The sequence below is a fragment of the Nyctereutes procyonoides genome, unplaced genomic scaffold, assembly GCF_905146905.1.
Source record: "Nyctereutes procyonoides isolate TBG_1078 unplaced genomic scaffold, NYPRO_anot_genome, whole genome shotgun sequence".
NCBI lineage: Eukaryota > Metazoa > Chordata > Mammalia > Carnivora > Canidae > Nyctereutes > Nyctereutes procyonoides.
The window spans coordinates 14,737,034-14,764,598 of NW_026575137.1; the positions used below are offsets into that span (position 1 = coordinate 14,737,034).

Sequence of the window (27,565 nt, forward strand, 5' to 3'; positions counted from 1 at the left end):
ACAGGGAGGAGATACAGTAGATATTTTTTGAGGTTATTGCTTATTCACAATATTTTCCTAGGCAACCATACCTGCCAGATGCGTGCTATCTGAATCTACCTCCCTGTCTACAGCAGGTAGATCGGGGCACTAACCTAGAGGGACCAGTATTGGATCACAGATGCTGCTTTTTGATAGTCACAACTGAGAAAGTATCCAGGACTTTTCGCTGGGTTTCAGAGCTGTCCCAGCCCTTGGCCTTTCTAGAGCTTGGGTGATAACTCTTCCCCTCAGTGTGTGAGATGTTACCGCACCATTCTGTCATAAATTCTCGCCTTTATCTTTTGTATTTGGCTTAAGATTGCCAGAATCAATTTACATCATCAGCCACCCAAAGAAGCCTAAGGTCAGGAAATGGCTATAAGTCACAATAAAGTTGTTGTGGTAAACATAGCAAGAAAATGTGGTAAATAATATTAATAAGCCAAAGCCTGAAGAAAGGAAATGAGGAAATGTGAGTTGCTGCAAAGCTTATTTCCAGGAACTTCTGCCTAAAACAAGTCAGCTCTTCTTCCTACCATAAATTCTATTTTCGCAGCTTTATTGTGTTTTCCATAATGTAAGGTGCCCAGAAGATTAGGGGATCTTTCCACACAAGTAAGACTCCAAGTGTCTGATTAACTGAATGCAGAGGGCAGGTTGTTTAGATTCTTCCTGACTGACACTAACAGCATGTGCTTTGCATACTAAAGTCCAAAATTATACCATCTGCCCCTGGTGAAATATTTGATCAGGTTTGCCTGTTTTAGGTGTGATAATAACATTTTGAGTTACTGAAGTAACACCTGCTTTTTATAAAGAACAAGCAAAGCAACAAGCAAACAAAAATAAAAGAACACATCTCACTTCACAAAGTAAAAAGTAAAAATCCTTCTTACTCCCCAGGCTGCAGAACCTTTTAGACTTTTTTCACAAACACAAATATAGATAGATGGAAAAAGAAATACATAAGTAGATATAAAGATTTAAGAACATGTAATGGGATTATCTTCTGTATATTGTTCTGCATCCTACTTGTTTCACTCAAGGAATACTGTCTTTCATACATTAGTACATGTGGAAATCTCATTTTTATATTTTAATCTCATTTTATAACCCCATTTTATATGGAAATAGTACAGAATTATAAATCATTTAACTATTCTCCGTTGTACACCCTTGCCTGTTTTTTTTTTTAAATTTTTTTATTTTTATTTATTTATGATAGTCACAGAGAGAGAGGCGCAGAGACATAGGCAGAGGGAGAAGCAGGCTCCATGCACCGAGAGCCCGATGTGGGATTCGATCCTGGGTCTCCAGGATCGTGCCCTGGGCCAAAGGCAGGCGCCAAACCACTGCGCCACCCAGGGATCCCCACCCTTGCCTGTTTATATGAGGACTTAATAACAATATAAAAAATAACAACTACATTAATAAGCAATATTTGAACATTGGCCATGTGCCAGGTGCCATGCTAAGAAACTAAGCATACATTATTTCATCTTTACAACTATCTTAAGAAGCAATTACTCTTATTAACCCCAGTTATTTTTCAAATGAGGAAAGGTTATAAAACTTGAAGTTGTAGCAGAGCCTAGCTGGCTCAGTCAGAAGAGTGTGTGACTGTTGATCTTGGGGTCATGAATTAGAGCCCCATGTTGGGTGCAGAGATTGCTTAAAGTTAAAAAAACAAACAAATAAATAAATATACTTTAAAAAAAAACAAAAAACCTTGAAGTTGTACAAGTAACATGTGGCAGGGTTGAGGCAAAACCTTGGGAAGGCTGACTCCATGCTCTTAACTACTGTGCCATAGAAGTGCAACGGCTAGGTCAATGGGTACACATATGTGATGTTTTAGGAGGTACTGTCGATTGCTATTCAAAGATTACATAACTAATATACCTTTATCTTTTGACGTGCTACAAACTGTTCGCTTGCAAGAAACAATGGCAACCACACATTTTCTAGCTTATTGAGAACATGCTTCTGAACTTCAATTAGAACAGGTGCATCAAGCTGCTCATGGAGCATCTGTCCCCAGCCACCACTTAAATTCATTATCTAAGAAAATAAAAATGAAACAGAAACTGAAAACTTCTGTTTTAGTGAAGAAACACTAACAGTCATTATTAATTTATCCAATTCACCCCCAAACCATGTGCCAAGCATGCTCTAGGTAACACAATTTTCATTTTCTGAAAGCTATCTCCTGGCTATATGTGTATAGGAAAGATACAGAACTCCCCTAATATCAAACAGACAATTGTGGTTTATGTGATGGTTGTTTTAGATATATAATTTTGCTTGTGATATATTTCAGAGAACCCAGGAGTGGGATTTTCATCTTGTGTGCTCACAGGCAATGCCATGTTTTCTCCATGGCCTCAACATCTTCAACTATGGAATGAGGGTGATTACTAGTCTGTGAGTTTTCTAAGCACTCTTCCAGGTCTAATATTCTACAAATCTGTGATTCTGGTCAGATTGACTAGTTTAAGGTAGCATTTTCTTTTGTGTATGAGGAAAATGGGGCACAAATTAGTTAGGAGACAACCTTGAATCACATATTTTAAATACACTGCGGGGGGAGATGGGGAGATGATGGTGGTGCTAGCAATGCAGGGCTGCCCCAACAACTTCAAAGAAGAAAACAGAAGTAGCAGGAAGTAGAGAATGACCAGGTTATACATACAACAGTCTCTGATCTGCACAAGTGGCACCTTTTACGAAACACATTTTCTCTGCGGCCCAGATCTTCCTTCTGTGTAAGTATCGGCTTCAACAACCTATGAATGGCTATTTCCTCCTCTAAATCATTCTGTCTCTACGTGTTTCTGTGTATACACCACTTGAAACTTCTGGACCTCTCACTGGAGAAATTACCTTCTTCTTAATTTCCCTTTGATTAATAAAATCAATCAAATCCTACTAATAAAATAATTGTTTTACGTCAAAACAAAAGAGAAGCCCTCTTAGCCATCTGTTAATAACGCTGATTTTTTTATATAAAAAAGGAAGAAAAAAGAAAAAAGAGAAGAGGCTGCTTGGGTAAGCAGAGAAAAGCCTGTTCACCCAACTGAATTTAGAACTAGCAAAATCAATACAGAACATAATGTGATAATGGATATCCTTAAATATAAAAACGTAAACAAAAATAAAAGTAAAGCCAGAGAGGAGGAAGAAAGGTCGTTGGGGAAACTCTTCTGTAGTAAACACAATCATTTGCTATGACAGCAATGGATAACTTTTCCACTGAGAATTTTTTTAAATTCTCAGCATGTTCCACTATGGAGGGTTCACACAGTAGCATTAGATACCATGAAACCTCATACAATGTAGCCCAAGCCAAACAGAAAACAAATGCCTCCCATGAGTTTATTTTATACTTGTGCTTATTGAGATACCCAACACTTTTGCTAATACATCCCAGATTTGTATCTCAGGGAACAAAATGGCAAGGCATTTTGTCAAGACTGCTTAATTTCAGAATTCCTTCTCCTTCTTATTCCCAAAACCTTTTGCTTATTTTACTCCTGGAAGATCTAGCTTTTTAATTTGGTATGCCCTACTGATGAACATTTCTGAATTTTTCTTTAATTTACTGAATTTAGTATTAATCTGAGATTTGTTTTTAAAAATGTACACCATGAGGATATGCATCCTTTTAAACTACTAAAATAAAGATATCAAACATTACACATTTGATCTCCAGGTAGTAAGTGGTACTAGCAAACTTCAAATTAATTATAACACTTAATTCTTTTATTTCAAAAGCATAAAACTGAGCAATATTTCATGTGATCCGAGTGTTACATGAATGCTCAGTCCCACTGCCGAATCCCAATCTGACCTTTTTGCCATAAATAATGACACCATATGGTATAATAATGACATATAGTAATAATGATGACAATAATAATATAGTAAATAATGACATTATATGTCACAGGCACTTATATTTGCTGGATGAATGGATGATTAGATGAATAAAAGCTATTTTTATTGTATAAATTACTTTTTTAAATAACTGTTTTTATAGTACAGTTGGTATGAATTTTAAAGGCATTTAATTTGTAGATACTTAAAAACTTTTTAAAAAAGATATCCAAAGTGTCTAACATTATAAACCATAAAAGCAAAAGCAAAAAAAAAAAAAAAAAGAATTTCAATTGTTGGCAAAAAGAAATAAATAACTGGTTTTCACATTTCAATAAAGAAAGTATGTTTACATATTGATACCTGGTCCTGCTGATATAGAGAAGCTGGACTTTGGGGGCCAAAGAAATATTTTTTATTAAGGTATTTGTTTTTAATATATATAGATTTTGCTTCCCTCTGCTTTCGGTCTCCATAAATTATTCTTCGGAACTGTTCAATGTCTGTCCAGCACATAAGGTCCAAACTAAAATGAAAACAAAAACTAAGTACAGTCCTCCTTACTTTTTTTCTCTCAATTCTACTAACCACCAAACAAGTTGCTGTCTTGACTAGCTAACAGAACTGATTAGATCATGAAACTAATGAGTTCAATAATATGTCTCATCTTGGCTAAATATATGAATGTACTCAGGAGTACTGGGATCAGACAAGAATCTATCACTGTTATTGGTAGGGTCTTAGAGTTCCTGTTGGCAAACTGAATTTAAATAAAAATTTTTTTAAATAATAATAAAGTAAATAAATAAAACTAGGAGTTCCTGCATTAATAATGGACTCGTATTGTTGATATCAAACCTGGGAAAATTTCCATCTACTGCATGTCTATTTGGCAACATGCTAAATTTAGAACAATTCTCATCAATAAAAAGGGAAACTATATATGTGAAATTTGGCTCCCAGGTCTAAAACTTTTCTGTTAACTTAGGAGAAAATTATCGGAAAAAATATGATCGATATTTCAGTTTATTTTAGATAAATATAAGGTTTCAAGATTCTGTGTAAAGCTACAATGTTTCATTTATGTATTAGCTAATAAAAATTACAAAGTATTAAAAAATTACAAAGTATTATAGTAATAATTTCAATAGCTTAGAAAAATATAAAGGAGATACTTTTCAGAGGTACTAATTAAAGCACATGTGGAGAAAAATGAAAACAAAAGAAACAGCAGAAAAGCAAAAGAATAAAACATGCTGATGTTTTAATTTAACCAATGCTAAAACTATTAACAAATCTTGTTTGACTACTTAAAATACCATTTGGGAAGTTATTATTATCAAAATGCACTCCCCAATGAAAAGTTACCCATACAGATTTCAGATAGGTATGCTCATTACTTTTTACTGTCATGGGTGAAATCTAGCACCAAATCACTTTCATACTATCTTCAAACAAAGTAGCTTAAAGTAGCTTAAGTAGCTTAAAAAAAAAAAAAACACTTAGAAAAATGATGCTTTAAGAGAAATACATTTAATTTTAATTTTTCTTTTTTAGAAATACATTTTAAAATGGTTATGTTTCCTACCTTGAAGAATGAGCCTCAAGAAACTGACGGAAATGTTCAAACTCCAGTTTGTTGTTAAGCAGGTCATTAAAATTAAAGTGCCTATATTCTTCAGGAACATTACTCCAATATTCTGTTTTTTTAGAGACCTCAGGAAGCCGTGAAATACCGGTTCCAATTTCACAAGTAGTGTCCTAGTGAAATAATACTTTTCATAAAAAAATCTCTTAAGCAAATTAAGGGTACCTGGGTGGCTCAGTCAGTTAGGTGTCTGCCTTTGGTTCAGGTCATGATCTTTGGGTCCTGGAATCGAGCTCTGAGTTGGGCTTCCTGTTTATCAAGGACTCTGCTTCTCCCTCTGCCACTGTCCCCATTTGTGTTCTCTCTTGCTCTTTCCCTCCCTCCTTCTCAAATAAGTAAAATTGTAATAAAATAAAAATAAAAAAAATACAAGAGTGAAAGTGTCAATTCTATTTAAAGAAAAAAAATTCAGGGATGCCTGGGTGGCTCAGTGGTTGAGTGTCTGCCTTCCGCTCAGAGCATGATCCTGGGGTCCTGGGATCGAGTCCAACATCAGGCTCCCTGCAAGGAGCCTGCGTTCGCTGGACTATCTGGGAGGTGGCAAGGGCTCGGCCGCGGGGAGGGGGGCGAGCTCGTGGGTCTGTGTGTCTGTTGTGAATGAATAAATGAAATCTATACCAGAAAAAAGTAATAAACATGACCAGAAGTAATGGATGCAAAAGGAGGGCAGACACAATATTGGCCAAATTTAAAAAGACGAAACTTATAGATAAAAATGGATAGTGAGGCCAACATGCATGCTGAAACAATGGCGTGAAGGTAGAAGGTCTGAGTAAGAAGTGTAGAAATCGAGTGGATAGCGGGCTCTAAGTCCGATGCGAACGCTGAATTCTATTCGCGGGGCGGGGCCGTGAGGGGCCCTTCCCGATCGGGGAACTGGTTCTAATGGACATGTTAACTACAATAATTTTCGAGCTTAGTCCAATACTGGGGATAGGTGTATTGGTGGGGGGATGGGGGGGTAGTAGGGGAAGGTTAATAACAAGTCGAGTGTATAAATTAATAGGACAAAAAGCATACATCTAACACCCCGAAGTCCAGAGGTCGTACCAATGTGCAGAGATAACGTACCACAGCGAACATTCTGGGTGATATGTACAAGTGGGGAGATGATAGGGGGTGGATTGCATCACACCCGGAGGGTGAGTTAAAAACCAAGACAGGACTGTACAACTACGTATGATTTTGTAACTTGGTTCTTTTTCTTAACAACGTATTATGAACATAAAATGTTTTTTTATTTATAACAATTTTGAAAGTTATAGAGTAACAAAATACTTTTCTAATAATACATTTTTAAAATGTAACCTTCTTTGTATAAGAGTTAATTTTTAGGCATTTTAAAGACATTATGTTTTGCAGTTTACAAGCTCTATATAAGGGCAGAGCTAGAGAAGCTTATTTTTTAAAAACCTTTCCTCTCTTTATGGAATTCCTTATATAATTAATTCATCCATCTATTTGTTTTTGAAAAGCACCAGACCATAAGAGAAAACTACCAATATTTTAAAAATCAATTTCCAATAAGGAGAAGGATTATGGGAAGTATTATACATTTTTGTTCATAAAGTTTAAAATGCAACTTAAAATACAACTAAAATGCCACATTTCAGTTCATAAGGTTTAAAATACAAACTTAATATACAATGTTGTAAACATTTTCATTCATTAAGGTTTTAAAATACAACAAAATGCCTTTTTGGATTTTTATGTAACCTTTCCAAGATTTTAATTAGTAATTTCTCAAATACAGAATTTGTGTTAAAAAGGCAACTATCATGAAGGTTACACTTAAAAAACAATTTTACTGTTTATGTAAAATTTTATCATAAAAGAGCAAAAATTTCAGTAGGCACAAAAGAGAAAGTAAAAAGATCACCTGAAAAAAAAATATGTATCACCTGAAACCTTACCACTTGGAGCTGATTGTCTTTATTTTGGTAAACATCTTTCCAGATATCTCTCTTTGCATGTATGTATACATGTAGAATTATGTATATAATTTTACATAAATAGGATTATATGATCCCAGTGTTTTTTGTTCCCTACATTTTTTATATGTTAACATGTCTTGGGCATTTTCCATGTTGATAAATATGAATATGAACTGTCACTTTTATGTACATACATACTTTTAATTTTATGGCTTTTGGGATCTATCATGCTTTATGTAGCTAATCCAAAAGTTGCAGATTTATAAAACAAAATAACACTTTAATATCTTGGTCAATCCTATGATCTTTTTACTGACTCCTCCAAATCCTATTCATATTTTTTTCCCTTTATTGTTTTGCCTACTGCTGTCACACAACAGTTTCTTTTCTGTTTGGAAAACTCAATTTAACTCTTTTTGTGAACTGACAACAAATCGAGCTGCTGCCATACAGAAAATAACCAGAAATGTTCAAAGGAATACTATAGCTTGAGGGCTTTTAACTAAAGAATGCACATAGCTGGGCTCCCTACACTATCTCATCTGCTTCCTTCTGGCTTTGTCGTTAGATGTGTCAGTGGAAAGCGGTACCTGTCAAAGGCAGCATAGTAAGCAAAAAAATAGCAGAAAAATGAAACAGTCTGTCCCCTATTTTATCAGTCCATGATCTCCTCAATATATGAATCCCCTCTCCTGGCCCCTGCTTCCTGCCAATATATACAGTGGTAATCCCCTCCAGGATAAAAAGTTTGTTTTTAGAAGTAGAGAGCTGTCTTACCTCAGCTTTCTTGGAAAAGGTCTCTTTATGCAAAGCCTGTAGCTTTCTGAAGTATGTGGAGTCTAGCTGTCGAGTGTCTTCCACCAGCTCCACCTAATAAAATAATAATAAAGCTCGTAACATCAATAGAATGTGCATTATGAAAAAATGGGGAAAATGCACAATTTGCCAATAACAGTGGGCTCAAAAATGAATGCACTTGCCAATAAAGTTAAATTGGTTCAGAGGCAAAAGCGGGAAGAACAACATAAAAAAATTAACTACAGCGAATTCAGACTTCCCATGCATGCGATAAAATATTTCTACATAATGATACAGTGACACCAGAGACCATCCCTCCTTTGTGAACACCCCACATGAACTAACAGTGCACCCATGTCAGGTCACATTTGCATTTTCTATTTCTATTTCTATGTTCTATAACAGGATAATAGTCATGAAGGTGGGCATTGCTAGCTTTAGGAACAAAATAATCCACAGTAGAAGAAGAAATGACCACACTCCATTGTTATTAATCTGTAGGCTAAGGTTTTGTTGCTGAAGCAAGAGAGGAGAGTGTCATTCATCAGATTAACCTCACAGCTGGTCTCAGCCTGCAGAGTAGGTATTGCACTGTATTAGTCAGTCAGGAGAACAAATTCATTCTCCATTTCTTTATTCCATGGAAAATCAGTTTGGCAGACTGACAACTTTCTACATTTAAATTTTTTTTTTATTTATTTATGATAGGCACACAGTGAGAGAGAGAGAGAGGCAGAGACATAGGCAGAGGGAGAAGCAGGTTCCATGCACCGGGAGCCCGACGTGGGATTCGATCCCGGGTCTCCAGGATCACGCCCTGGGCCAAAGGCAGGCGCCAAACCACTGCGCCACCCAGGGATCCCAACTTTCTACATTTAATGGCTAGCTTTGGTAGTCTCTTTCTTTCATTATTCTTTTTGGGAAAGAGCCTATATAACCCAGTCAACTGGACTTTTAGAGAAGTTGTCTCGGCTGAATTTAAGGATGTTTCTAGTTTCTTATTTAAAAAGAGTGTAGGGACGCCTGGATGGCTCAGCAGTTGACTGTCTGCCTTCGGCCGAGGTCATGATCCTGGTGTACCGGGACTGAGTCCCAAATTGGGCTCCCTGCATGGAGCCTGTTTCTCCCTCTGCCTATGTCTCTGCCTCTCTCTCTCTCTCTCTCTCTCTCTCTCTCTCTGTGCCTCTCATGAATAAATAAATAAAAATTTTAAAAAAGAGTATATAACTTTCCCATACATTTTATAAGAATCATCACCAATGCCAAAACTTTTTGTCAGTTATAATTCTAAGTCTTTTTTTTAAACATCCTATCTCAAGTCCATTTTCCTCTTATGCCATACATTGTATTTAAATAATGACTGGGACCCTTTTGCACTGTTGGTGGGAATGCAAACTGCTGCAGCCATTTTGGAAAAGTGTGGAGGTTCCTCAAAGAGTTGAAAATAGAGCTACCCTATAATCCAGCAAGTGCACTACTGGGGATTTACCCCAAAGATACAAATGCAGTGAAACGCGGGGACACCTGCACCCCACTGTTCATAGCAGCAATGTCCACAATAGCCAAACTGTGGAAGGAGCCTCGGTGTCCATCAACAAATGAATGGATAAAGAAGATGTGGTCTATGTATACAATGGAATGTTACTCAGCCATCAGAAAGGACGAATACCCACCATTTGCTTTGATGTGGATAGAACTGAAGGGTATTATGCTGAGTGAAGTAAGTCAATCGGAGGACAATCATGATCATATGGTTTGACTCAGATGTAGAATATTAGAAATAGTGAAAGGGATTATAAGGGAAAGGAGGGAAACTGAGTGGGAAAAATCAGAGAGGGAAACAAACCATGAGATACTCTTAACCCTGGGAAATGAACAAAGGGTAGTGGAAGGGGAGGTGGGTGGGGAGATGGGGTAAATAAATGGGTGACGGGCACTGAGGAGGGCACTTGATGGGATGAGCACTGGGTGTTATACTATATGTTGGCAAATCAAACTTCAATTAAAAAATTAAATTAAATTAAATAATGACTGGGGGAGGTTTTATAGAATAGCCTAACTTTTCTAGTGTAATAGAAGTATTTTTGTAGTAGAAAAGATATAATGCTACTTTTTCAGGATAAAGAGAAATCAGGAAGGAAACTTTAATTTTGATCACTGAATTCAGTGAGCTATAAGAGTTGTTCAATCACAATCCAATAAGGTAATTCTATCTGGGGTGTTGTAGTATGAATTATATCTTAATTTACCCAAAATATTCTTTCTGGTAGAAGGCATGACTAAGAAGTTGTTGAGGAGATAAGAACAAAGAATAGCAATATGAAAACAGCAGAGTTTCATTGGAAGTGACCTCATTACAGGATATATGTATTAACTTTATATACAAAATGCCCATGAATGGTTCTAATCTGTGATGCAGAATTAGTATTTAAAGAAATCTCCTCCACAAATTAATAAGAACAGTGAAAATATTCAAGAATGGAGACTTAAAATGACTTCAAATGACCTCTTTCGGAATTAAAAAAGATGTGTTGAAACTTTAATCCAATCAAGCAGTCTGACCTGAGGAACATCTGGGGGTGCCTTAAAATAGCAGCACTGAAGTCAGAGAAAAAGTTTCCCACAATACATATGAAACATTTCTATTTTCCAGAAGTGTAATATTTACCATAACACATCTAGTATTAAATCAAGTGGGCTTTTTCCATAAATCAGAATTAAGGCCACTGCTGAGAAATGGCAAGAAGGGACAAAGCCAGTACATTATCATGGCATATTTTGGTGGTTCACAGGAAACCAAAACTCAGATTTCTCTCTGCCGAGAGAAATATTTGTACAGAGAACGAAAAATGACAAAGATTTTAGAGAAACAAACAATAGAGAAACTGGCAAAAAATGAAGTTAGTAACCACTTTCCTTGCTCCAATTTTGAGCCTGCCAAATCTTAACTCTGAGCCCCTGGCCCCTAGGAGACCTTTAATTTTTCTCTTGTGAGTTAATAATGCTGTTTATCACCAGTTTTGTAGTAAATTTAAATGGTCACACACCATTTCTGAGTGCCACAATACCTTTCCAAAAGCAACTTGGTCTAATTTTACCATCTTTGTCCACGGCTCAAGAAGGAGGAGAAGGATATATTCTTCTGCTGTGTCAAAAAGGTCTTCAAATGGTGGCTGTATTTTCATATAAATTTCTTTTTTCTTTTCCTGTTGGAGTCCGATGTCAAGAGTAGCCAAAGGAGCAATGTATGTGGCAAAAAGATACTAAAAGAGAAGGGGGGAGAAAGAAAGGAGAGGATGTTGGGACAAACCATAATTGTTAGTGGGTTCCTCAGTAATGGCATTTTAAAAAGGTTAAGAGAAGGAAGTGATTTTTTTTTTCTTGAAAAGATGCATAAAAACTACTCAAGTCAAAGCAGTGTGTTTATTCAAAAGGCTTCTCTTTCCTTTTCCTATTTCTTCATCGGTACTTAGTTAACTTGCCAGTGGGTCTTACACACAAGAGTCTATCATTTGGATATTCAAGTTTTTATCAGATTACTTCTATGTATAATTATAATGGATTCCAGGTTATAGGTTTCCTTTTCCCTTTATGTTCACGATATTTCTAACACATTAGTGGTACTTTCCAAAATGGTCTTAAATGCCCTTTTAAAAACAAAAGGCAATACACTAGGCTGAAAAGTGAGCTATTGGTCTTCTAGTATAGAGACCCAACAGATTACTTGCCCTACCCAAATGAGTTGCAGAGTTCTTAAGACTGTTACTAATTATCCCTTTCTGCTGTAAAAATATCTCCATCTGGTGTCCAATGCTGTGGAAGAGGTATGAGAAGGAAGTAAGAGTGAATGGAAAGATACACATGGAATTTCTAGCTTCCAAGAAAAAGCTGCATAAATGTCTATTCCATTCTTTTCATTTGTCTTTTCTCAAAATAACAGCTATTTACATCTGAGAAGTAATTTAATAGCATTTATTTTAAAAATATTACATACTGAGTATCAATATGTGTGTGTGTATATATATCTGTGTATCAGATTTTTTAAAGGTTTTATTTATTTATCCATAAGAGACAGAGACAGAGAGAGAGAGGCAGAGACGTAGGCAGAGGGAGAAGCAGGCTTCCTGTGAGGACTCGATCCCAGGACCCTGGGATCACAACCTGAGCCAAAGGCAACACTCAACCACTGAGCCAGCCACCCAGGTGCCCCTGTGTATCAGACTTAAATGTAGTTTTACTAACAATCTCTAATTAAATACATTTAATTTTAATTTTAGATTTTTTTACTTAGTTTTGGACCTGATAATGTCGATTCAACCCAGGTGATAGGTAGGTAGGTAGGTATTAGATAGATAGATAGATAGATAGATAGATAGATAGATAGATAGATAGAAATGTGTACCTAATACCAAATAATAGTCTTATGTGAAATAATCTTTTAAAAGTTTTAAAGGGTCCACATTAATGACATAAGCATTTATTGAGTATTTATAAACACTTGGATAGGTACTATATATGCAAAGATTAATGATTAAGATCCAATACTTATTCTGAAGGAACCCACTCATGGTGACACGGAGATGAAAGTCAGTCATTGCAATATAGTATGATAAATACTAAAACAGAAGTATGCATTGCAAATAAGATCATCAATGATTGCCCGTCCGTTATTTTTAAACTCACATCTCATTAATCATCTTTTAAATTTTACACTCAAATACCAATTTTTCTGTTATTTTCCTAAACCTTGCTCTTTTGCCATTCCATACCTTCAATCTTGGATATTCACCTTATCCCATGTACCTTGTCTGCTTGATAAACTCTAATTTATTCTTTAAAAACCAACACACAAAAAAAATAAATAAAAACCAACACAATTTTTCCTTCTCCAGGAAGCCTTCACTCACACCCTCCTCCCAAGGTCATTTTCTACTGTTATACCTACCACACTATAATGTAATTATGTATTATGTATCTTCTCTTCTAGAATGAGGTCCTTGAGGGCAAATACTGTGAGTTATTGTCATTCTCCAGTTCCTAAAACTGTTCTTGGCAGAGAGTAGATGCCATAAATGTTTACTGAACTGTACAAAATCCACAGAAAAGACTCATTTATGTCTTGGAATGGGAAAGGAAAAGATTCAGAAACTTTTCCAAGAGAAGATAAGCTTCTCTTATCCTTAATCCTTCAGCTGAATCTTTAAAGATGAGTTGGAGTCAATGAGGCAAGAAAAGGGAGTTGATGAGAAAGATGGTTTAAGAAGAAGGAAAATATGGGGTGTGGCATAAAGGCTTAGGGAAGTTTTATGACCTATGGAGAGATTCTAGGCTCCAAATAGATACACTGGCTAAAGGAAAGAGGTACAATAAGAGAGGATGTTATAAAGGGAGGCAGAAGCCAGAAGAACATGAATATTACCTTTTATCCACTGGTCAGGAATTTGAATTTTTTACCTAAAGTTACATAAGCTCCCTGAGGAATGACGTCATTGGATATGAATCTTAAAAATAAATCACTGTGGCATCAGGGAAGAGAAACAGTTTGAGTAGGTCAATATTTGAGGTAGTTTGGAAGTTATTTCAATAGCTAGATAAGAAATTATATGCCATCTTCCCCTCTTGCCTACTTTTTTTGCAACAGCCTCTTAACTGGTCCTCTAAGGTTCCTCTTTGCTTTCTTTTTTTTAAAAATTATTTTTATTTTTATTATTTTTTTAAGCAAGCTTTTATTTTTTTAAAGATTTTATTTATTCACGATACACAGAGACAGAAAGGCAGAGACACAGGCAGAGGGAGAAGCAGGCTCCCTGCAGGAAGCCCGAAGTGGGACTTGAATCCAGGAACCCAGAATCATGACCTAATCCAAAGGCAGACAGACACTGAACCACTGAACCACTCAGGTGTCCCAAGCAAGCTTTTATTTAGAGCAGATTCTTGCACCTTTAAAAGCTAGTTGGTAGGGAACCCTGGGTGGCACAGCGGTTTGGCGCCTGTCTTTGGCCCAAGGCGCGATCCTGGAGACCCGGGATCGAATCCCAAGTCGGGCTCCCGGTGCATGGAGCCTGCTTCTCCCTCTGCCTGTGTCTCTGCCTCTCTCGCTCTCTCTCTGACTATCATAAGTTAAAAAAAAAAGCTAGCTGGTAAAACTACAACTTAATATCTTGACTAATTCTTATTGCTTTCCACAGTAACTGCATAAATATCAAAGCTGTGCCCTCAGTCCTTTAGATTTTTAAAGGCATTTATATCAGAATATCTTATATTTGAGGGAAATACTTCCTATTCAGGTTGATTTATTCCATCTCTGTTCTTGCCAGCACTAACTCCCAAGTTTCCCAAATATATCTTTTTCACCATTCTAAGTCCTCTATTTTTTATTTTATTTTATTTTAGTCCTCTATTTTTTAAATTCATTTTTTATTTTCATTTTTTACTTAAATTCAATTAATTAACATACAATGTATTATTGGTTTCAGAGGTAGAGGTGACTCAACTGTCTTATATAACACCCAGTGCTCATTACATCACATGCCCCCGCTTAATGCCCATCACCCAGTTGTCCCACTCTTACCCCCCATCTCCTCCAGCATTCTCAATTCATTTCCTATGACTAAGAGTCTCTTATGGTTTGCCTCCCTTTGTGATTTCTTCTTGTTTTATTTTTCCTCTCTTCTCTTATGTTCTTCGGTTTTGTTTCTTAAATTCCACATGAGTGAGATCATATGGTATTTGTCTTTCCCTAATTGACTTATTTTGTTTTGCATAATACCCTCTAGTTCCATCCACATCATTGCAAATGGCAAGATTTCAATTTCTGATGGCTCAGTAATATTCCATTTCATATATATACATATATAAAATATTCTATTATATATATACACCAAATATAAATACATACACACCATATTTTCTTTATCCATTCATCTATTGACAGACATCTGGACTTTTTCCATAGTTTGGCTATCGTGGACATTGCTGCTATAAACATTGGGGTGCAGGTGACCCTATGGATCACTACATTTGTATCTTTGGGATAAATCTCTAGTAGTGCAATTGCTGGGTTAAAGGATAGCTCTGTTTCCAACTTTTTGAGGAAGGTCCATATTATTTTTCCTCTTTGCTTTCTGACAGTCTTTTCTTACCACAGCGAACAGAGAAATCCTTTTGTTAACACTCTGCTTCTCAACTCTTCAGTGACTTCTCCTCTCACATATAGTAACAGCCAAAGTCCTTATGACTACCTATAACTGGGATTTTTGGAAGTTTCTCAATACTGAGGGGACGAGGGTTATAGTTCAGGACCTGTAGGGGGGATGCCTCTGTAAATACTCTAGGGTCTCAAAACACCCTAACAGCAGAGCTGGACCAGGTATAGACTTTAGCCTTGACTCTTTAAAGTGCAAAAACAAAATAATTGCTAACCTGTATTTCTGTACCCAGCAAAAATACCCTTATAAAATGAAAAGAAAACAAAGATGTAATAAATCAACAAACAGAAGTAGACAATTCATCACCAGCAGACTGCACTATGTACATAAAACAAACAAAAGTAAGAGCAGGATGAAATAGAGAACAATAGAATGCATAAATATGTAGGAAGTATGGATAAATATTGATTGTAAAACATACTAATAATGAATAATTTCAGAGGAAATAGTAAAAGAGCCTAAAAAAGAGAAGTTGAGATTGAAGGGGCAGATTAAGGTGCAACTGAAATGATCCATCATGAACCCTACTATAGGAAGGAAAGCAAATGAAGTTAGAGTCAGGATAGTAATAATACAATATGTAGAGAGGAGTTTCAAAGAATGAGAGTGAATGGAGCACCTGGTGGTTCAGTCAGTAGAGCATGTGACTCTTTTTGTTTTGTTTTGTTTCAAGTTATTTAAATTCTAATTAGTTGACATATAGTGTAATACTGGTTTCAGGAGTAGAATTTAGTGGTTCATCACTTACATACACCACCCAGTGCTCACCACAAGTGCCCTCCTTAATATCCATCACCAATTTAGCTCATCCTCCACCCACTTCTCCTCCAGCACCTCTCAGTTTGTTCTCTATGTAGTTAATAGTCTCTTATGTGTTGCCTCCAGGGTTATGAGTTCAAGCCCCATGTTGAGCATAGTGCTTACCGGAAAAAAAAAAAGTGAAGATAAGGGAGAAGGACATGTAGAACAGGTAAAAGGGAGTAGTATAAAATTCAGTACATCATGAGGCACTTGATAAATATTTGTTACATGGATGAATGGAAGACTAGCATTCCAAAGTGAAATGATGGTCGGAAAGGGGTAATTTCAGAGTTCAAAAATTTAAAGCTGAAGTAATTCTAAATTATGATGGATTCCAATATATAGCTATCCCCATAGTAATGTAGGGAAAAAGGAGATAAAAGACACTGGAATTGGGTGAGTTAAAAAATACTTTAGCATATATGTTTTAAGAGTTATTTAGCTGGGGGGAATCCCTGGGTGGCTCAGTGGTTTGGCGCCTGCCTTTGGCCCAGGGCACGATCCTGGAGTCCCGGGATCGAGTCCCGCATCGGGCTCCTGGCATGGAGCCTGCTTCTCCCTCTGCCTGTGTCTCTGCCTCTCTCTCTCTCTCTCTCTATCATAAATAAATAAATCTTAAAAAAAAAAAGATTTAGGTGGATGTTGAAAAAGCTTCATACGATAAAAAAAAAAAGTAGAGAGAAATTTCATGAGTCATGCATTGAAACTTCCTAGAAAGATAAAGAGAACTTAAAAGGTCTTTTGACAGCATTAATGAGACTTAGGATAGGGGAAATTAGTAGATGGAGCTACTTAAAATTTTTGAAGTATTAAAAGTTGAGTCTTGAACAGCAGCAGAGAACCTCTCTATTCCTAAACATTGTGAAACATGAGAAAAGGGGCATACCTAAAAGATATTTTGGATGTCCTATTTAATTAGGCAATCTATGGGCTGGAAACTTCCTTCCCTAAAACAAAGGTACATAGTTCATTGGGCAAAATAGTACAAATTGAACCATACTCTTGCCGAATGATTATTTATTTATTCATTCATTCTATTCATTCATTCATTCTAGGAAAAGTCCTCTTTGCTGTCCACGGGAGCCACCCTACAGACAGCTTTATTCCTTACAGAAACGCAGTCCATCCCTCGCCCTCCCTGCTGTTTGCCCAGTGGGTGGCGCCCCTCAGTCCTGGTCCAGGGCCTGTCAGCCGTGGTCCTCCCCTTCTGATTCTTCCTCTGCAGACTCTGAGGCACTCTCGGGCGAGTCCTCTCCCATCTGCTGGAACCTTCCAGGCTGTGCATCCCACATGTATCTGATGGTAACTTTGAATTCAGCCATCTCATACCCGAAAAGCTTCAGCAGTGGGCCTACTCTGGGGTCGGCACATCACCTTGCACACCTCGTGGTCGGACAGCAGGGTCACCACACCTCTCTTGAGGGCAGTGGGCAGGCCCAGCTGCCTCAGCTGTGGCTCCATGGAGTGGGGGAACTGCTCCAGGGGCCCCGGGTCCAGGGTCATGGTGAAAGTTGCTTTGTTTCCTGCTCGAGCAAGTCCATTTCCGTGTATTTTGTAAACCACTCATTCACTTCCTCCTTGGTGTGGTTGGTGAAAAGCAGGCCGACCTCACCCTTCAACTTCAACTTCTTGCTGACCTGATGTAGGTTGTCTTTGTACTCGTCAGCTGGGCTTCGACCCAAGGCCACCATCATCACCTCGTTTTTGCCAAAGAACATCCGGCTGTGCTTCCAGGCGTTCCGGATGTCCTTCAGCTTGCTGTTCCTCATGTTGGCCTCGGAGAAGATGAAAAGGTACTTGTAGGTGTCCACACATTTCCGAAGCTCTTCTATCAGGTTCTGTTTCAGTTCTAAGCCTTTCTTGGCAGTTTTGGTTAAGGAAACTTTCTTGTCGCGCTTGGATTTGGGCATCGCGCTGCAGGCACGTGCGGCCCCGAATGATTATTTAATATCTAAAATGAAATTTGCAGGATGCCTGGGTGGCTCAGCGATTGAGCGTCTGCCTTCAGCTCAGGGCATGATCCCAGGATCCAGGATCGAGTCCCACATTGGGCTCCCTGCGGGGAGCCTGCTTCTCCCTCTGCCTATGTGTCTGCCTCTCTCTCTGTGTCTCTCATGAATAAATAAATAAATCTTTAAAAAATAATAAAATAAAATGAAATTTGCTTCAAATACACATACAATTTTTTCTAACCTTGGGAGTTAATTTTTTTAACTTTTAATTTAAATTCTAGTTTGTTAACAAATGGTGTAATATTAGTTTTAGGTATACAGTATAGTGATTCAACATTTCCATACAACACCCGGTGCTCATCACAAGTGCCCTCCTTAATCCCCATCACCAATTTCACCCATCTCTCCACCCACCTCCCCTCTAGTGACCATCAGTTTGTTCTCTATAGTTAAGAGTCTATTTCTTGGTTTTCCCTTCTCTTTCTCTTTTTTTTCCCTTTGCTTATTTGTTTTGTTTTTTAAATTTCACATATGAGTGAAATCATATGGTATTTGTCTTTCTTTGACTGACTTGTTTTGGTTAGTATAATACTCCTTAGCTCCACTCATGTTTTTGCAGATGGCAAGATTTCATTCTTTTTTATGGCTGAGTACTATTTCATTGTGTGTGTGTGTGTGTGTGTACATATATACATATACCACAAATGCTTTATCCATTCATCAGTTGATGAACACTAAGCTGTAGAAAATGTAGAAAAATGACCTGTAAATTTAACTAGTCTAATACCTTAGGTTTGTGTCAGATTGAAATCTATTCTTAGTTTCTAAGTTGGAAGTTTTAAAAGTGCATGAATTAAAAGATTGTCATAAAAAGATAAATTAAGAAACTAAAGACTAAATAAAATGACCAAATTAACAACATTAAAAATGTCTCTAGAATTGGCTTCAATAATTTCAAATTTACCTCACAGGAGAGTAAATTTGACTCCCCAAATCATTTCAGTTAAAAATCAGTGGTCAGGTTTTATTTGGGGTTGAAAAACTTCTAATGGAAAAACACAACTACTTAGTCATTGTGTCAGTTACACTGAAAGTACAGTCTAAATAAAAACTTGAAGGACACCTGGGTGGATCAGTGGTTGAGCATCTGCCTTAGACTCAGGACATAATCTCAGTGTCCTGGGATCAAGTCCTGTATTAGACTCCTTGAGAGGAGCCTGCCTCTCCCTCTGCCTGTGTCTCTGCCTCTCGGTCTCACATGAATAAATAAGATCGATAAATAATAAATAAATAAATAAATAAATAAATAAATAAATAAGAACTTGACGTGCCACATATCAAACTCTTTGTGTAGAAATCAGGATGATTTCTTTGATTTAAAAACATAATTAACAGCGAAGAGGGTAAAGTACTAGAATAACGGTGATACAAATGACAGCTTCTGGTGGCTGCTCAAATCTCTTCTTTTCCCTTTCTTTGCCAGTCTTGCTTCCACTCTGTACGTCTTTTAAGATCTGCTGCTATCTTCAGTCCGATGAAAGACTCTCAATGCTATTTATATTGTCTATCACTATACCTTCGTGGATATTTCATGATGCTATTGTAAAGCCAGGTTACTGTATGTGACTATATCCACTTGGCTTGGGCTTTTACCTTCTGAAATTCTGCTTTACGATTTTCTTCAGAATGAGCGTCACTTCACTTTACCAATACTATATTAATAGCACAACTTACTCTTTCTGATCATCATTTTTCATCCTTTTATACCTCTCACCAAGCTTTTTACCTTCAGCACAATCTGTGGCTTCTTCCTGTCCTCCAAATAAATGGTGCACCACCTATTTTTTTTAATAAATTAATTTTTATTGGTGTTCAGTTTACCAACATACAGAATAACACCCAGTGCTCATCCCGTCAAGTGTCCCCCTCAGTGCCCGTCACCCATTCACCCCCACCCCCCGCCCTCCTCCCCCTCCACCACCCCTAGTTCATTTCCCAGAGTTAGAAGTCTTTATGCTGTCTCCCTTTCTGAGATTTCCCACAACTTTCTTAGTAAGATGGGTCTAAAGATTGTCCATCATTTCAACTACACTCCTAAAACATCCTTAATTCCTACCACCTTGATCTTCTGCCCAATTCTAAGTCAGCTGAATCATTCATTCATTTTTCCAACTCTATCTTCAAGCTCCCAAAAAAAGTTGTGACACCTGGCTCCGTTATACACAGATTTAAAAAAAAAAAAAAAGGAGCCTCAGTTGTGATCACAAAGCTGGTAAGTTTTTGGGTATTTCTAATCAAATCTTATCTCCCATTTCTAAGCTTTGCCATTCTCATAAAGAACCCAACTGTTCCTTATGCTTCTTCACTTTCAAAAGATTTATGTCCCACTTAAATGGGGAAAAAACTGGCATGAATGCCCTCAACTTTCTTCTCAAGACCCTTCTGAATATTTTTCTTCCTCTAATGTTTCAAAGGAAGACTCTTCTCCAAGACTAAACCACTTATGTGTGGTCTTGACTCCATTTCCCCCCAGAACCTTGCAACATTGATTATTTCCTTAGCACTAATGTACTTAATTTACTTTGCTATTGATTCTATCTTCTTCCTTATGCAACAAAGCTGTTCAAATGAGGTGTCTCTCCCCATTGTAAAATAAGTTCTTGACTGTTTTGTCCACAAACTATCACTCTTCTCTTCTTCCCATCTCTACAAATCCCTTTTCACCCACTCCTTAGTCTACTGCAATCTGGTTTTCTTTTTTTTTTTTTTAAGATTTTATTTATTTATTCATGAGAGACACAGAGAAAGAGAGGCAGAGACACAGGCAAAGCGAGAAACAGTCTACATGCAGGGAGCCTGACGTGGGACTCGATCCTGGGTCTCCAGGATCATGCCCTGAGCCAAAGGCATAGATGCTCAACCACTGAGCCACCCAGGCTTCCCTGCAATCTGGTTTTCAAGCCAATGAAACTGATCTAAGATCACTAACAACCATACAAACACCGATTCAATAGCTTCTCTTCTTAATCTTCACTGTATTTGATTCCTTTTACAGCTTTAACATTGTTGATTACCCTCTCCTTGACTCTTTCCTGTGCCTTCATCGCTGTCTTCTAATTCTCTACCTATTTCCATGCTTAGACTCCTTTGATAATTCCTTTTCCTCTATCTCCCCTTAAAAGAAAGTATTCATTAAAATTCTATGTTCAACTGTATTTTCTTCTCAGTTCACATTCTTTCAGTTTCTCACACATGCTAAGCACCCTCTCACAGGGCTTTTGCACTATGTACTCTAGCCTTCTAAGCACTCCAGTCTTATCCTCTTCCTGCCTTTTGCTGGGTTTCTATTCATTCTAAAGGAGTCAGTCTTCCTTGGCCCCTGAACTCTGTCCTCAGTATTATTATTTTTTAAAAGATTTTATTTGTTTACTTATTTGAGAGAGAGAGAGAACGAAGCATGAATGGGGGGAAAGGCAAAGGGAGAGGGAGAAGCAGATTCCCTGTTGAGCAGGGAGACCAGACACGGGGCTCAATCCCAGGACCCTGAGATCATGGCCTGAGCTAAAGGCAGATGCTTAACCAACTGAGACACCCAGGTGCCCCTTCGGTATCATTCTTCCATGCTCCTGTGGGGCTCTGCACTTGTATGTTTCTCCCACTGGACCACAGGGTCTATGAGGACAGATTGGGTCTAATTACTATTGGGTCTAATTACTATATTAGTATCTAGCATAATGCTAAATTTAGGAATAATGAACAGATGAATGAAAGACTTTGTCCATTCCCCAAAACTTAACAGTTAACTATACGTAGAAGAAACTCCAATATCCACTTTAGACCTGATTTCTTTCCTGAACTAAAATTGTGGGGCAGCCTGGGTGGCTCAGCGGTTTAGCACTGCCTCAGCCCAGGGCATGACCCTGGAGACCTGGGATCGAGTCCCACATCGGGCTCCCTGCGAGGAGCCTGCTTCTCCCTCTGCCCGTGTCTCTGCCTCTCTTTCTCTCTGTGTCTCTCATGAGTAAATAAATAAAATCTTAAAAAAAACAAAACAAAACTGTGGCTTCTAGTTGCTAACTTGTTATTGCTACATGGATAGCCTACAGACCAAACTCACTGACTCAATAATATAACAAATTGTTTCAGAGCCTCCAAGCCTCTCCCTTCCCTCTGTATTTCTAGTTTTCATTAATAACATATCATTCACAGCATAACCTTTGACTCTTTACCACTTTCCTCACTTTCTTCCTCAGTGTAAGTTCTAGGAATTTAACTCTCTACACTGAAACAAGGAAAAACTGATCAGAACAAGCATAAAAATATGGGGAGGAAATAAGAGGCAGTAGTTCCATTCCAACAAGAGACAAAATAAAATTCAGATATTTAGCCAAGCTCAGTGAGACTCTTTGCAGGCTACTGTCTACCACCTTCCTTCCTGACCTCACACTTTGACTTCCCTCTATGAAGCCACAGAGGTCCATGCATATTTTTGTTGTTGTTCAACTACGTTTGTCCAATCTTACTGAGAAATAACTGGCATACAGCACTGTACAAGTTTAAAGTATACAGCATAATATGACTTACATATATTGTGAAATAATTATAAGTTTAATCATCCATCATCTTATATAAATACAAAAAAAAGAAAGAAAAAGTTTTTCTCCTTGTGAAGAGAGGAGTATCTGCTCTAAACAACTTTTGTATACAACTTTTGTATATACCATACAGCAATGTTAACTACAGTCATCATGTTGTATGTTAGTTACATCCCCAGTACTTGTTTATAACTGGAAATTTGTACCTTCTGATCACCTTCATTTAAACTTCCCCTTCACCCAACCCCTACCTTTAGTAACCACAAATTTGATCTCTTTTTGGTGAGTTTGGGTTTTTCATATTATTTAACTGCATACTCCCAAAGTCTCAAGAAGCTATAATTAGGGCAGCTATGTGATTTCATTCTGGCTTAAGCCTACTGTCCTGGCATAATTATTAACACTTTCCCCTTCACTTTAAAAAGAGTCCTGATTTAGATAATAAATTATATGTTCTTCCTATATTTAATTGACACCAGGTAGATAAAACTATAAAATTTCTCTAAAACGAGAATCCAAAAGTGCTCAACACATATTTAGAGCTGAAAATAAAGGAAAAGAAGGCAAAAAAAATATTCCCTGCTAAGAAACACACATTTGTCTAACTGCAGTCATATGAATTGAATAGCTGTTATCAAAGCCAAAATCCCAAATATTTTACTTAGAACTTGGATTCAACTTCACAGACTTCTGTTACAACTAAATGCATTAGGGATACCTGACTGAGTCAGTCAGAAGAGTATGTGACTCTTGACCTTGGGGTTTTGAGTTTAAGCCTCACTTTGGATGGAGGTTACTTAAAAAAAATTTTTTTTAAGATTTTATTTATTCATGAGAGACACAGAGAGGCACAGACACTGGCTCCCAGCAGGGAGCCTGATGTGGGACTCAATCTCAGGACCCCGGTATCATGACCTAAGCCAAAGGCAGACACTCAACCACTCAGCCACCCAGGTGCAGCCCCCCAATATTTTTTTCAAGATGAATGCATTCAATGAAAATCTTAACAGAAATGTAAAAGCTTTCCTCTTTCTACTACACCTAAATTTAGATATTTGTCTTCTCACTTTTTTTTGGGGGGAGGGGAGCTTCCTCACTGTCTGTTTATTGAACATTGTTCATTATCACCTAAGTAATTTCTCTTTGTTCAAATATCAACCCCCACTATGATAACCAGCATAATCCTTAAGAGTGCATACTTCCCCTACTTCTCTGATTCTTTACCAGTCTTATTACAAAATTACAGAACTGGAAACATTAGAAAGGGGCTTGAAAGGTCATCTTTCCAGAGTGTCCAAGACCACATTATGCACATTTACTGTCTTTTGAGGCTCAGCTCTGGGCTCTGTATCCTAGGGTGGTAGGGATAAAAGTGGGTAAGGAGATAAGAAGGAAAAAATGGATTTGATTGTCAATTCTTTATTGGGCCACTCTGTAAATTTATATACATTCAACTGAATTATGCCTTTAAAATCTGACAGTGTCTTTCTAGTATGTGCTTCTAATAATCCAGGGACAACATAGAAGTGGACCGACAACTGACTACATAAAACAAAAACAAGGGATGTAATCAGATATAGGAAACAAAATTAAAAGGCTATAGGACATCTGTAAAATCTGTATAAAGGTGATGAAGATCATTTTTAAGTTGATGTGAACTTACTTTAAGAAGGAATATAAAGATTATGATATGTGATAGCTAAATAATATAGTCTAATTGTGGTTTACAAACATTGCTTAAGTGTCCTGGGTCATTTGCTTTTTTATTGGCCACCCAGTTATTCCTTTCTAACCATTGAGTAAATAACACTGTAGCTAATGTTGGAGAAGAAAATGCTCCCTTCATACCCCAGTCAGCTACTCTGATTCACATTAATGCAGAGATTCACTCACGCACAGCTGTGGCCAACATGATTCCAATTTAAACATTAACCTATGATGCTTTAACAACCCAACAGGAAAATTTTTGAGAAGGGACACAAGCACTGCCTGTCTGTGATCAGACTGCCTGGCACTGCACACAGCACAGCTCTAAACCCCATCTCTCCTGGAGATACTCAAAGGTTATGTAATCAGGAAATGCACAATAGGCAGCTTGCCCAGGCAGCTCTACACCTGTGCCTGTGACTCACTTTCTTGGCCTCTGTATCACATAGGGGAGAGGGAAAAAAAGCAATGCCTCCCCTTAAGAAATCTCTTACAGTCTTGAAATTCTGGGAATTAATTTTCTTGTTTAACTGCACTCCCATGACCATAGGATAGTTAACAAGACCATCAAGAGAAAAAGATGTGGGATAGGTACCATGGAGACAGGAGGAAGAACTGAACTGGATAATGGAATGGAGAAACAGACTGGGAGAAATGAAGACAGAAGAGAGAAAGAAACAATACTTCGACAAACATTTTGTTTTGCTTTCTAAAAGGATGGCAAAATGATGAACAACATTTCATCTAAATTACTTTTAATACACATTATTTTGTTGCCATTACAAGGAAAAAAACATAAAAATGATGCTTCATTAATTAGAGCCAATATCTTATTTTGACAGGTGTATCACATTACATAGGAGATGGCTCAAATTAAAATAAATCACATTTCCCATTGTGGTATATTTTTTCAACATTAAGGTAATTTTGCCTGTAAGATTTCAGCACTGCTGCTTAATAGTTTTCAAAATCATTTTAAAACTATTATGTTAGGGCAGTCCGGGTGGCCCAGTAGTTTAGCGCAGCCTTCAGCCCAGGGTGGGATCCTGGGGACCCGGGATCGAGTCCCATGTCGGGCTCCCTGCATAGAGCCTGCTTCTCCCTCTGCCTGCCTCTCTCTCTCTCTCTCTCTCTCTCTCTTTCTCTCTCTCAAATAAATAAATAAATAAATAAATAAATAAATAAATAAATAAATAAATAAAATCTTAAAAAAGAAACTATTATGTTAAGTTTATATGATAAGTGTATTCTTGGATGGAAGTGGACCCCAATCTCCTTTAAAATATATCCTAATGCATTCCAGGCTTAGTTTCTCCACATTTATTAATTCTCATAGACCCTGGAATGTATTGATTTTTTTTACTGCATCATAAAGCCTAGCAAAACATACCTGAGAAAGGAGAACTGTGAATTTATTGAATTTATACTTTTTAACAATGTCAAAAGCAAAAAATAAAATAATTTCCACAACTGCCTGTGCTATTTGGCTTTCTCATTGTACCAAAGACAAAATGATGACAGCTATGGGGTTGGATTCCAATTATTATGCTGCAAAAGTACCCAGCAAAGTATTCTTGCTGTGCCAAAGGTGAGCATAGTCTTTGGGAAAGCATCTTTTCCATAGCAGGCGTCCTTTAATGAGCTTTGGTTTGACACTCATCTGCGTTCCAACGAAAACAAGAACAATTTCTGTGTAGCCTTAAAAGGCAAAGTCAAGAATAATACTAAATGCTGTAGCACATGTGTTGATTTGTTATGTTACATATCAGCTGTTAGTTATGTTAATGGAACAATTTCACATACTTGGTTTTGATGTATTTATTTTAATGATCATGTGTATGTATCTTTCTGTGACTGCCTGGTAACACAGATTGCATGATGTTCTGCTGTCACCACCAGGCCAGGATTGGAATTAGGAAAATAAATGCAAAGCTTCGAGTTCAGAACTGAACGACTTAAAAATGAGTCCCTCAGTACAACAGGGACATGAGATGTCAGAACCTATACGCTGTAAGATTCAAATACTAAATTATAGAACATCTAGTAGTGTATATCAACAGGTTAATTAAAATTGGGGACATTTAAAACTGGATTTTCAATATAACTTATTAAAATATGCTAGATAATAGGAGAAAACGTTTATGCTTCAGCATTTGGTGTTTGTTATCAGCAAGTCTATTTTTCTTAAGGCCCTCTACCCTACTGCAATGGTGAAAGAAGGGATTCTAACCATTTAACTAGTAAGGCTGTAGGAAGATGTGTATCTTTCAGATTCTTCTAGTTAACTGTCCAAGATACCCACTGAGAGTACAGGAAATATAGAGCTGTCTGCTGCTATTGCCTTTTGCTTATTGAGAGGCAGCATTAGGGTTGTGCCAGATGGGTTGACAGGGTGGTATCAACAAAGACCTAGCTGGCTCCCTGGGAAGAAGACATATCCCCACAAAAACCATGACACTATTTCAAACATCCTAAACACAAAAGAAGAAAATAATTTTTGACTACTGAAATATACTGAAAGGTGGTTTTGTTTTTGTTTTTGTTTTGGTAAACTCCTTTTTTTTTTAAGATTTATTTATTTATTTATTTATTTATTTATTTATTTATGATAGACATAGAGAGAGAGAGAGGCAGAGACACAGGCAGAGGGAGAAGCAGGCTCCATGCCGGGAGCCCGACGTGGGACTCGATCCCCAGACTCCAGGATCGCGCCCTGGGCCAAAGGCAAGCGCTAAACCGCTGAGCCACCCAGGGATCCCCAAACTCCTTCTTTCAGTTCATAATAAACAAACTGTGCAGGACCTGGAGATTCTGAAGCAAAGGTGATGCGTGCCTTTTTTGGTAGGTATAAGCAAAGAGTTCATAAGCAGACTCTAAAGGATGGGAGAAAAATAAAAGTGGAGGGTCAGTTGTCTGCAACTGTAATATTAGAGAAACTTAAAAGGGAGAGGATCAAAGTGAAAGTTTTTTGTCATCTCTTTTCCTCTGTCTTAAGGAATGGTACATGGGAACTCCCTCATACCAG

The 27,565-nt window shown here is 37.4% G+C and overlaps 1 protein-coding gene and 1 pseudogene across 10 annotated transcripts in view; both read right to left on the reverse strand.

The window, feature by feature from the left end:
• The window catches only part of RGS22 (regulator of G protein signaling 22), a 128,631-nt gene that overhangs the window by 25,037 nt on the left and 76,029 nt on the right, over positions 1 to 27,565 (reverse strand). For 7 of the 10 annotated variants that reach the window (XM_055303410.1, XM_055303412.1, XM_055303408.1 and 4 more), the window contains 5 exons: positions 11,346 to 11,540; positions 8,257 to 8,349; positions 5,486 to 5,658; positions 4,261 to 4,423; positions 1,924 to 2,082 (listed from right to left, as the gene is read on the reverse strand). In XM_055303410.1, the coding sequence (XP_055159385.1) occupies positions 1,924 to 2,082; positions 4,261 to 4,423; positions 5,486 to 5,658; positions 8,257 to 8,349; positions 11,346 to 11,540 (783 nt within the window). The remainder of the gene's footprint in view (positions 1 to 1,923; positions 2,083 to 4,260; positions 4,424 to 5,485; positions 5,659 to 8,256; positions 8,350 to 11,345; positions 11,541 to 27,565) is intronic. The other 3 variants (XM_055303413.1, XM_055303415.1, XM_055303417.1) reach the window with 3 other exon arrangements.
• On the reverse strand, positions 17,474 to 18,211 carry LOC129495675 (mRNA turnover protein 4 homolog; annotated as a pseudogene).